Consider the following 12,637-nt stretch of genomic DNA (forward strand, 5'->3'; position numbering starts at 1 on the left):
GTGATAAATAGCTTATCATTGCGTTATCTTGAAATGACTAACAACGTTAGCGGTCCAGTGGATATGGCGAATTTGTGCGAGTTCATATTCCAATGCGACACATAATGTATTAGTTATGAATAAAGAGGGGTGGTAGAGGGTAACGGTGAGGGCTAAAAGGAGAGAGACTGGGAGAGAGAGAGAGAGAGAGAGAGAGAGAGAGAGAGAGAGAGAGAGAGAGAGAGAGGAAAGAGAGAGAGAGAGAGAGACAGACAGAGAGAGACATAGAGAGAAATAAAAACAAAACTAGCGAAAAGTAGCTGTAACTATTATTAAGTCACTGTATAAGTTTTGTTTTCATGCCTATTCTCTTTTTCATCCACCATGTCCACAACTTTCTAAAAATGTCTCCCCTTTTCTCCTACTTTTCTATTTTCCCGCTCCAGCTCGTGGTCCACGAGCTCATGTCACCATCTTTCAACCCGACGTTCTACCAGTGTGTCGATTACGGCTTCAAGGAAAAGTACTTCCGGCTGTGGTGGCTCTATCATATCTTCGTCACTCTCATTATGTACGTGGTTCCCTTGGCAACCATATTCGCTTGCTATTCATCCATCGTCTGGAAAATCGTTAGAAGAACAAATGGATGTAAGTATCTGCTTTATTTTTAAAGAAAATTAATAAAGGTTTTCCCTCTCTCTCTATCTCTCTCTCTCCTTTTCTCTCTTTCACTTTCCCTCTCGTTCTCTTCCCCTCTCTGCTAATCGATATGTATGTCGATATGTTTATTCCATCAAATGTATTGTAACAACTCTCTGGAGTAAAATAACGGAGGGAATTAAATCAATTCGGCAAATCGGCAAGACAATGCATTTGCTAAAATGCTTTGCAGATGCTACCAATTGTATTGATAAATTATACAAATGCATACTTATTACATTTGTCATATTATTTCCAAGTATCTTTCAAATGATTTTTCCCCATATTATTTCTGTAACAATTATTATGAATATTATGTTTCCCCGTTTTATAGGTACAGGATTATTTTGTTGGCCCCCAGTGAACTGGTAAACTTTTGTAATCCTTCCCCCGACAAATGAAAATAACCCACTTTTAAATCACAAACAATCGGTTAAGATATCCGTTGGACTATTGTGCAACGTTAACAATGCGTATATTGTCGAACGCATGAAAAAGATGAGTTTAAAAAGGCTCGATGCCCCTCATATTTTAACAAAACTAAGATTGATACTGTATTATTCTCTACCACGACGTGCCTCATAGCAAGTACTCTAACCTCCCCCACAATGATCATGATGATGGAGCAGAGATAGAGAGGGGCAAAGATGGGGAAAGTATGTTGAAACTTTGCATTCCCGGAATGTTCTTCGAGCTCAAAGTCTCAAGAGTGCAACGCTAGCTTAAATTCTATCGGGAAATCTTCATGAATGACCTGTCATGAATTCTGTACCATCCCATGGCTGTTCCAATTTGTACTAATCAGCTTCGGTCTATAAGTCCATCGGGAATATTTAACGGGTCCGTTTACGCGCCAACCAAAATGAAGAGAGAACTAACTTCAGAGGGATGTGTGTGTATAGTTGACTATATAGTCGCAGGCTATACAGCTTGAGGTATTGTAGGACGGAAAGGGAAACTGATCACTGATGGCATGGGGTTTCATGGGGAAGACATGATTTAGAATGCGCTTTAGTTATATGCGTATACTGGTGACGGTGTAATCATTTCTTGTCAGTCTTGGTCGTAAATAGGTAGCCATTGATATCACGTTAGACAGGAAAAATACGTCATACGATATCACGTGGTTAGTACGTCCGTAGAGTGTACTATTCTGCATCACCTCACAATCCTGACTATGGTCTCCCGATACGTGTAGTTTGAGGAGCCCCTTTCCCCAATGCTTTTTGCTTACAAGTTATGTGATCTAAGGTCAAACAATCCACTTTAAATTGGGGTTCAAAAGTTTTGAGAAATCCAACGTAAATACTTTGTTGAAGAATAACAAAAGTCTTAGTCTAGAATATTAATCTAGAATAGCATCCTTTTAAGTTATCACTAAGCTTTCCTCATGGTGAACAAATTGCCAAACTATTTAACATAAATTACAAAATTGATTCTTAATCATTTATTCCATTGAATCTAATCAAGGTCGACGAATTTTAGACATGCATGTAGATGGTTTTAAATGCGTCAAATAGAGGGCTCAGCATAGGTTCATCATCACACCTACGTTGACATACACGTAGCAGCAAAACCAAGTACCAATGTGGAAAATGAAGATTGCCTCTTTGCGAGGCGCCAAATCAGCACACAGCAGGTGTATGTAGATGTATTACACCAGGGCGTAGTACTGATATCAGGTGTATAAAGAGGCATTACACCAGGGTGTAGTTCATCCTGATAGTAGGTGTTTATAGAGGCATTACACTAGGGTGTAGTTCATATTAATAGCAGGTGTATAAAGAAGCACCACATTATAGGGCGTATATGTAGTTGTCCCTGATAGCAGGTAAATAGAAGCGCCGTATATGTACTGCGGTGTAGTTCACCCAGAAAGCAGGGGTGGTATTCTGAACATTGTTGTAAGTTTTGTGTTATCTTTTGTTGTATCTTCCAGAGATAACACAGCGCTAATATTGTTGTAAGTTGGTATTCTGAACATTGTTTTATCCCTGTGTTATCTCTTGAAGGACCGCCTCTATCTTATCTTTGACCATTGATGACACGCCCATTTTTATGGACCCTACCAATCAAAATCTATTTTATATAAGCATGATAAGTAGATCAACCAATAGGAATACTTTATGCCATATCTGAAGATGCGCCTAGCGCATACTAATCTTGGGCGTAATTAGTTATTTGAGCACTTATTACGCGCGTCATCATTATGCGCTGTTGAATGTGGATCATGAAGACAAATCACGCTTTCACTATATTGGTTAAGATGAGAGCATTAAAATAGTCCTATCCTAGCATGTAATATCTTAGAAAGTTCTCATCTGTGATGTTTCCGGTCAACACACAATCTTCTTCTAACTCGTCTATTGGCACGAAGTTGGTTCTGGGCAAAAAATATTGCCGCCATTATATCACCACGAAAGATACAACAACCCCCTACCTGTTGTAAATATTGTTGTAAATACCATGCAAGATAAGATAAGATAAAAGATACAACAACTTTCAGAATACCAATTATCTCGAAATATTATCTCCCGTACGCATATGCAAATGAGAATTAAATGCCACTTTATTAATAATACGCACAATTACAAGCGCACCAAAGTATGAGCGCAGGCGCGGCCAATAAGATGAGAGAAAAGATACAACAAAAGATAACACAAAAGTTACAACAATGTTCAGAATACCAACTTTATCTTATCTTCAACGATACAACAATATTAGAGATAACACAGGGTTCAGAATACCGCCCCAGGTGTGTATATACACACGCCACACCAGGGCGTAGTACATCCTGATAGATGTGTAAAGAGTCGCCACACCAGGGCGTGGTTCATCCTGATAGAAGATGTGTATAGAGGCGCCACACCAGGGCGTTGTTCTTCCTGATAGCAGATGTTTATAGAGCCGCCCAGTAGCGTATGCAGGATTTTTTCAGGGATGGGGGGGGGGGGGGGGGTGGGTTATCATTTTTAAATAGGGCCGAAAATTTTGCAACGACTCAGCCAGCCGCTAAATAAGTTGGGGAGGGGGGTAAGAGGACATTTTTTTTTTTAAATTTATTTAATTAAAAAAAAAAAGCCCCCAAGGGGGGGGGGCGTTCCAAAATACACACATATAACAAAACTCAAGGGGGTTAACCGCCAACCCCCCCCCCCCACCCCCCTGCGTACGCGCCTGGAGGCGCCGTACCAAGGCGTGGTTCGTCATGATAGATGTGTAAAGAGTCGCCACACCAGGGCCTAGTTCATTCTGATAGAAGATGTGTATAGAGGCGCCGCAACAGGGCGTGGTACATCATGATAGATGTGTAAAGAGGCGCCACACCAGGGCGTGGTTCACCCTGATAGCAGATGTATATGGAGGCACTACACCAGGGCGTGGTTCACCCTGATAGCAGGTGTATAGAGGCACCACACCAGGGTGTGGTTCACCCTGATATCAGATGTGTATAGAGGCGCCGCACCAGTGCGTGGTTCATCCTGATAGCAGGGCGAAGTTCATCCTGAAAGCAGGTCGTAGTTCATCCTGATAGCAGGGCGTAGTTCATCCTGAAAGCAGGTCGTAGTTCATCCTGATAGCAGGGCGTAGTTCATCCTGATAGCAGGGCGTAGTTCATCCTGATAGCAGGGCGTAGTTCATCCTGATAGCAGATGTATATGGAGGCACCACACCAGGGCGTGGTTCATCCTGATATCAGATGTGTATAGAGGCGCCGCACCAGTGCGTGGTTCATCCTGATAGCAGGGCGAAGTTCATCCTGAAAGCAGGTCGTAGTTCATCCTGATAGCAGGGCGTAGTTCATCCTGAAAGCAGGTCGTAGTTCATCCTGATAGCAGGGCGTAGTTCATCCTGAAAGCAGGTCGTAGTTCATCCTGATAGCAGGGCGTAGTTCATCCTGATAGCAGGGGTAGTTCATCCTGATAGCAGGGCGTAGTTCATCCTGATAGCAGGGCGTAGTTTATCCTGAAAGCAGGTCGTAGTTCATCCTGATAGCAGGGCGTAGTTCATCCTGAAAGTAGGGCGTAGTTCATCCTGATAGCAGATGTATTTAGAGGCGACGTATACATCTCGGCGCCATTTCCAGAGAAAATGCTGGATTCTCACACGACTCAACAAGGTTTATCCTTTGAACGGTATACGATTACTCCTCTTTTTAAAATCAGCTTAATTAGCCACGGACCAATACAACGTCAATACTTGGTTTATTTCACTGCAAAAACCCACAAGAAATACCTACCAAAATAGCATTTCGTTAGAAAATAGATTCCATGATAAAACAAACAAGCGAGAAGGAGAAGGACTGTTGTCAGACATACATCATTTTCATTTGAGAAATGCAAAAACTATTGCTAAAACAATCGTAGTCACTGTCTCCAATGTCTTGCTTGTATGAGCTTTGAAACTATTTAAAGATTTAAACAAAAACGATTATGATAGCATTTAGTTTATTTAATTACTGGAATATTAGTTTTAATAATCACTCAATCCACCACCGTGGTATAGACCGGAAAATGTCCTTTATAAAACATATAACATATGTTTTTGATTTGTTGTGGTATAATATATTATATCGAATGGTATAATATTATACTGGCATGTAATCATCTCATTTCTTTGACTTCAACGGTTGACCTCGTTACCGATAGTCCCCAGCGGGATCTAATTCATTGTGGTGTTGTTGCCATGCATATATTCGAGAGTATTTCTCTCTGTGTCTGTCTGTCTCTCTCTCTCTCCTCTCTTCTCTTCTTCTCTCCTCTCCTCTTATACTATATTCTCGTCTCTTCTCTTCTCTCTTTCGTTTACACATCATTACCTCCACGATGGCAAGTTATAATTAGATATTGTATATTAATCTATTTTATAATCAGATTCCTAGAAAATACAACTAAACAACAAATTATAAACCATAGTACGTTATAGACATGATATAGAATTATCACAAATTTGCGTAAACAATGTAACTTTGATATCCGAAAATGATATACTTTATTAACAACATGATTAGACCTACAAATTAAAATTATTATTACATTGGTAATCTCTTCATGGTATAATATATTTTGTCTGGCCTTGTACGTAGTTTAGTCATTATAGTATAGTAGATAAGATAGAAAGAATAAGATATCACCCGAATATTGGACGATGACTACACAGACATGGGTAGTTTACCAATTTTCGGGCCGGGAGGTGGGGAAGAAGGGGAGGGGGGTCGTTGCTGTCCCCTATTCCATCCTACCCCTACCTTGCAGATGATTGTGATTGTCCCTTTAATAATCATGTCATTTTGCTTAGCACTACAAATAACCCACAGGCCATTCGCATATGATTTTTATTTACAATTTACATGAATATTGATGCTTTGAGAAATAAATAGGTCAGTCAAACCAAGGTCTAATTCGTGTCACTTGTTTTAGAAAATTGAATTTAAACAATTTGTATCATAATTAAGAGTCAAGAACAGCTGCTGTTCATGTGCGAGGTGAATAAAGACCTTTTCAGCTTGCGGGGTAAAATACAGAATCATACTCCCAATCAAACTGACAAATTGCGGGGTATAAAAGCAAATTAGCAGATAATGACTCTATCAATCCATTTAGTCGTTTTTCCCCAAGTCAAAGGCATGAAAGTGAGATGGGCACAGTGAGTGACTAAACGATTGTGGCGCGGTAGAGATTTCTTCTCTCCGAACTATTTTTCTTATTTATGAACTGGGTCGACTATATTTACAAAACCTAAATGCCTCATTACAGACGGACTTAGGCCAATGACTGTTAAATTCTAATTTAAAAAAAAGAACTCCCTTTCGTGTCAAAAGTGAATGATTTCGATAGTCAATACCAGATTGAGTCGAGTATTATTTTCTTCTTGCTATCTCTACTATCAAAGCTACTTAAAAAGTGCGTTGGCAGGTTTAGTGAAAGGGCAAAACACGTAAAGATTTCCTAATCCTGCCAGTCTTCCATTATAATTATCATTGCATACGAATTCCCTACAGAAGCCTTAATTTCATGTCAAACAAAAAGCGTCCAAAAGCAGATGTGGGTTAATAATATTTTCCTCCTTCGGGTTATTCTCACTTATAGAATCGATCCGATAACTCATTATGACAGATACGTCTGCATCTAGAAGATAAAGACGAATCAAGTCATGATTGATTGCATTTAAAAGCTTCCGAGTTGACCTAAAGCCGTGGTGACTTTCGTCGATAGCATGTTTACCACGCTGCGTTAGGTTGGCGGAAATTAGGAGAGCGCCGGGCAATCAATTATATTTTATTTGACTATTTCTTGATGTCACCCTTTAAATATAAGTCAGGTACTAGTCACGAAATTATGCAAGAATTTTTTAGAAGCAATCGGCCATTTTCGTAAACTAACCAAATTTAAAGCACAAATCTTCGTTAAGTACCATGTTACAATTTATTTCATTCACCTGTTATGAATAATTGTATTTCAATAGCCTGAGTCAGAATGCGAATTGCATATATTATGTGTTGCTAGGTAGGACAAGCCATGCTATTTGTCCTACCTAGCCATAATTAATGTATACTATTCGCATTCTGACTATTGACATACAATTGTTCATAACAGGTGCATGAAATAAGTTGTAACATGGCACTTAACAAAGTTCGTAAATGGTCTGTTGGGAAACGTTGATTATGTGGTACATACGAATTGATGTATACTGTGAGTTTTTGAAATGATCACCAAGACGACACATGGAGCCAGTCTTGCTAGGCATCACATGCTCTGCACAAGACACGAGGACATGGGACTGCACAACATAATGTGGCATGAATGTTTGGTCCAAATGTTTCAGCCATCCCGTCATTATTTTGAATGTGGAGGCATTTGAAGAGCAAGCCGGGGTAATAAATATGATTGCAGGGCCCTCAGGGAGAACTGTATTAATACTGATGAGGCTACCCTGAGTAAACAAGACACATTATTATCATTATCCGTTTCAGAGGACACTTCTACTGAGATGTTCTTCCAAACTAGCATACAAACATTTATAAACTTCACATTATGTCTCATCTCTACAAAAACCCAACGTTCTCGTTAAACTCGACCGTCTTGATCCTTTTTGTATCGCTGAATCAGATGTTTTAGAAAAGGCACCCACGGCATGGTAGGATTAAGATTTCTCAGGACACATAATCGATACTTTCCTGCCAGTGTGCGTTGAAAGTAGATGTCCCTGTTTGATTGAGTACATTGTGTTCCAGAAAAATGAACAGTGTATATTAATAATTTAGGCTGATGACGATGATGATTTACAGCATTTACAGGTCGCAATGACTTTGTTAAAAATATACAAATAAATCTACTCTATCGAACAGATTAACAAATATATATATTTTTTTTATAGTAAAAAGATATTAGAAAAATGGGTGGTTTGTAAAAGTGACAAATTTTATTCATAATCTTTTTTTGTATGTGTACATTCCACATTAATTATTTTTGTTTTTTATGTACTTAGATTGGAAAGCCTTTAAATGAAATCTTTCTTTCTTACCTTCCTGATGAAGAAAATCCATTTGTATCAATATTATAAATTCCCAAAACAAACAATGAGCAAAACGATGGGTCTTGAAGATAAAAATGCAAGAGTGACTCGACCAACATTTGAGAGGTAAAATATTTTCAAATCGATATAATGCATCACACGTTTAGACATCAAATTTCATCATTAGTTTAATAAATTCACCCACGATAAGTTGAATCTGCCCGCTAAGATATTTCAAGAACAATTTATTCCCTCTACTATAATTATTTGCCATGTATTCTCGACATATCTATTTAGTATAATACAGTATAATTCAGTACCCCACATTGTAACTTAAGATGCAAAGAAGGCCCCATGCAGCTGCTCATATTAGGAGCTTAAATTCTGTATGAATTCAATAATTTTCACACAAATATTACATACAGCGTTCATAATTTTGTACATACGTTGTTGCAGATATGTCTATGCTAGCCATGTTACCATTCAACCTGATGATGATAATAATATATATATAATTATAATAATTATGATAATCACAATAATAATTATTATAATAATTATAATAATGCTAATAATAATACCAATACATTGGAATAGTATAATTATTATTATCTTGTTGTTTTTATGATTATTCTATAATTTTTTATCATTATTGTAATTAGTATCATAATTATTATTAGCATTAGTATCATAAGCAGTAGCAGTAGCAGTAGTAGTAGTATGTGTTATCATAACTATTACTGTTGTTGTACTTCGGTAAGACCAAATATCTGTGTCGCCCGTGTAGAGCGCCACCTTTGTTTCATAAATCTATCAGCGTAATGGTGTTCATAGAAACATTCGAAGAGACGGTGTTATATTCAATTAAATAATCTGCGTGAATGTCAGAACATTGGAAAAATAATTAGAAATACCACCCCGGGTAATCCAATCCGGATTTAGGACATATTTTGCATGTGTCAGATGGCCGTGAAGATTACATAATCGAAAGCGTGGTTCCATTTATAATTGTTACTCTTTGTGTCATCCAGAGCATCTATATAAGTTTAACAATTGTTGGGATTACCCTGCCAAGGTAATAGATAACTGTGAAGTGAAAACCTTTTCGGTCGCGGAGTAACAGCGCTCTATATACCGGTGATACACAAAGGAAGATCATGCGAATCGGAAGGAGACGTGGTAACCGAAGATGATCTTTCTGAAGTTACCTCAGAATTTGCGAATCCACCGAAAGCCCATTACCGGATACAAAAAGGCAGACAGCGGAAACGAAAATAAAATGCAAAGAAAAGCAATCAGAATTCTTAATGGAAATGAATGAAAACGACAGGCTTGAATAATTGCCAAGGCTCAATTATTAGGTCAAGAGTAAAATTGTTTGAAGAAAGCGGGGGGGGGGGGGGACCTAAATATTTTATATCATTAGAAAAGAGAAATTTTGATTGGAGTTCAATTTTAATTGCGTAATAACAAAAGTGAGATAGAGATTAGTTTGCGATCTGATTTATAGAAAATATTATTTGAACGTGTACAAAGATGTGGAATTAAAAGAGAGTGTTGGAAATGGGTCACCACTTTATATATAACAAATGTTGAAATGGATTTTTAACAGAAGAAATAAGCATTTCAAGGGGTGTGCGTCAGCCCCTTTCAGCACTTATGTGTTAACCTGCTTCAGATGTGTTTAGCTATTAAGATACGACGCGATCTGGAAATTAGAGGAGTTACACTTTTGAAACAGTTGAAATAAATATATCACAATTCGCTGATGACCCAGCAATATTTGCTCAAATGAATGACACACACAAAAGGCTATCAATCAAATAAAACATTACAGGCCATTTTCTGGCTTATATTTGAATAAATTAAAACGTTTCGTAGTAAAACATCACTGTGGTGGATGACTAGAGAAAATACAATGGTATTCCCTTGACCAATTCAGAAGTATTAGAGTTCACTTTGGAGAAAAAAAAAACAGAATTGAACAAATCATTAACTGGACTCCGATCATCTTAAAATAGAAAGTATGAGTCGTTCATGGAAGGCGAGACGTTTGAAATTACCTTGTAAAATATCTATTATTAAATAATTTCTTGTTTCTCAATCATATACAATGCTCAATTGATTGAAATGGCACAAAATGTAGTGACGCGTATTGATTCTCTATTGCTTCCCTTCCTGTTGAGTGGCAAACAATATATTAAAAGAAAGTTTGTTTGTATGCAATTAATACGAGTTTGGAAAGATGAAGAACGGTTGATTTGAACATTTTACTTCAAAGCTTACTGGTACTACTGAAGTGGGTTTTACATTATTTTTCTGATGAATGATGATTTAGAAATAATATATAGGATTCTGAATCACACATTCCCTTTCGATGATTGTAACATAACGGAAAAAGCATCCAACAACTGAACAACGACCTGCATGTCTATCAAATACGATTATCTCCTTCTTATTATTATGATCAGGGCCCCTAAACAATCTGTATTTATTCTTATCGGGGCAGCGCCAGGAGCGTCACAACGTGACGGACATGTGCGCTATATAAGAAGCCACCATTATTATTATTATTATTATTATTATAATCATTGTCTTCTTCTTCGTTTTCATTTGATCATTTCAGTAACGAGTTGGAGTAAGAAACCCGGGAAGACCACGCTACGTATGGCGGGCAATGATGGCATACCACGTGCTCGCATGAGAGCCTTTCGTCTCACCGCCGCCATCGTCGGCGGGTTCGTCATCTGCTGGTCGCCCTACTACGTCGTCTCGACCTGGTACCACGTCGATCATGGCTGGCAGGACGAGTCGGAACCACCTGACCCTCCGTGGCTGTTCGATGTCCTCATCGCTCTCGGGTACCTCAACACGTGTGTTGATCCAGTCCTATACGGCATCTTCACCACCAAGCTGGCTCGTGACGTCAGACACTGCTGGCGTACGTCTAAACCCGTCGCCAGAGGGAGACAGAGGTTGACGAGTCGACGTTCGACCTCCTCTTCAAACAACAATCCGGTGACGGTGGGGTCATCGGTTCGACTGGGAATGACCACGGTCAATGTTGTCAGCGAGGAGAGACAAGCGGTGCACTTTAGCATTCCGGACGAGGACGAGAGGACTGTTATCCCGTAAAAAAGGGGGAAAAGTCGTGAGTCGACGTTTTATTTTTTTGCTAGAAGCCACTTTGGTCTACGTAGTTCTATCTGGTTTAATATCCATCGTCTTGTGACCGACTGTTCCTTTTTATTTTACTACTGGACAAAGTACACCGATTTTTAAGACATGCCGCAACGCCTATACAAACTTTAACAATTGTTTAGAATTCTCAAAAATCAAAACACAATCGCCACTATTTTCGAAAAATCAGGTCAAGGGCAATTCTAACACCCTATTGTATGTCCCATAGAAATCATGTTTGGATCACCTAATACGTTATTGTTGAAAATCACTTATAAAGTATGCATTACCTACTGTTGTTTCTACATGTACGTACAACTGAGACGGGATTAGGTAATTATTTTAAAGAGAAAAGTTGAGTTCTGGGAAGAGGTGAAAAATAATTTGTGAGCTTTATCATTGTTATTATGCAAGTGTGGAAGAACATCAGATAAGACATGTTCCCTGAAAAGCATCGCTCTTCAAATGCCTTTATATTCTAAATATGTCATGTAACATCGTAAAAATCGAGGGTAGGATTTTTACGCCATGTGTTCGTATAGTCCCATATACATCTTTCTGTGTACAGTGTTTGTAAATTTCACAATGCAATCGCATGACCAGAACTCAACTTCATCTTTAAATGTATAATAGTGAATAACCGTGCTCTACCACACTTTTATACATACTATTATATTATTGAGTTGGATGTATGTGAGCACATCAAAAATATCACCAGTGAAGTGCAAAGGCTCGAAAGAATTGTAAAGGTTAATTCAAATCTAAATATACCCTGAATCTTTTTTTGAGAAAAAAAGGTAAATAATGAGAAATAACGAACACGGACCGTGTGTGCAAAACAAGGGAAGGAGATCGTGTACTGTATATTAACGTAGATGGCGCAATTGCTCTCAGTAGGACAGAAGACATCAATGAATTTAGAAGCTTAGACACCTTACTGAGTATGTAACTAGAATGTACATGTATTTTATCTCAATCCTTTGTCAGCCACATAAAAGTTCCCACTTACAAAAAAAAAATTGAACGTGTCGTCATAAATTTATAATTTCCTCATTTGCGTGTCAATGAGTTAACCTTTCGACAGGTTGAAAAACTGGGATGATTTGCTCTCAAATAAACACACTCGAACTCCGTCTCTTCCTCTTCTTCTTCATTCTCATATTTGCTTTTTTCTTCTTCTTCTTGTTTCTTCTTCTACCCGATTTTTACCTTTGCCAGGAATTACTTTACATAAGCTTTTAAAAATAAATCAAATAAAAACACT

General features: G+C 38.2%; 1 protein-coding gene across 1 annotated transcript; it reads left to right on the top strand.

The window, feature by feature from the left end:
• Window positions 1-409: 409 nt before the first annotated feature.
• LOC115920739 (gonadotropin-releasing hormone II receptor-like) lies at window positions 410-11,745 on the top strand. Its single transcript, XM_030977271.1, has 2 exons — window positions 410-627; window positions 10,820-11,745. Exons 1-2 carry the CDS (start codon window positions 444-446, stop codon window positions 11,326-11,328), a joined length of 693 nt encoding a protein of 230 aa, XP_030833131.1. The 5' UTR covers window positions 410-443; the 3' UTR covers window positions 11,329-11,745.
• Window positions 11,746-12,637: the final 892 nt, after the last annotated feature.

Source organism: Strongylocentrotus purpuratus, unplaced genomic scaffold (genome assembly GCF_000002235.5).
Source record: "Strongylocentrotus purpuratus isolate Spur 01 unplaced genomic scaffold, Spur_5.0 spur5_scaffold_9, whole genome shotgun sequence".
In the NCBI taxonomy this organism is placed as follows: Eukaryota; Metazoa; Echinodermata; class Echinoidea; order Camarodonta; family Strongylocentrotidae; genus Strongylocentrotus; species Strongylocentrotus purpuratus.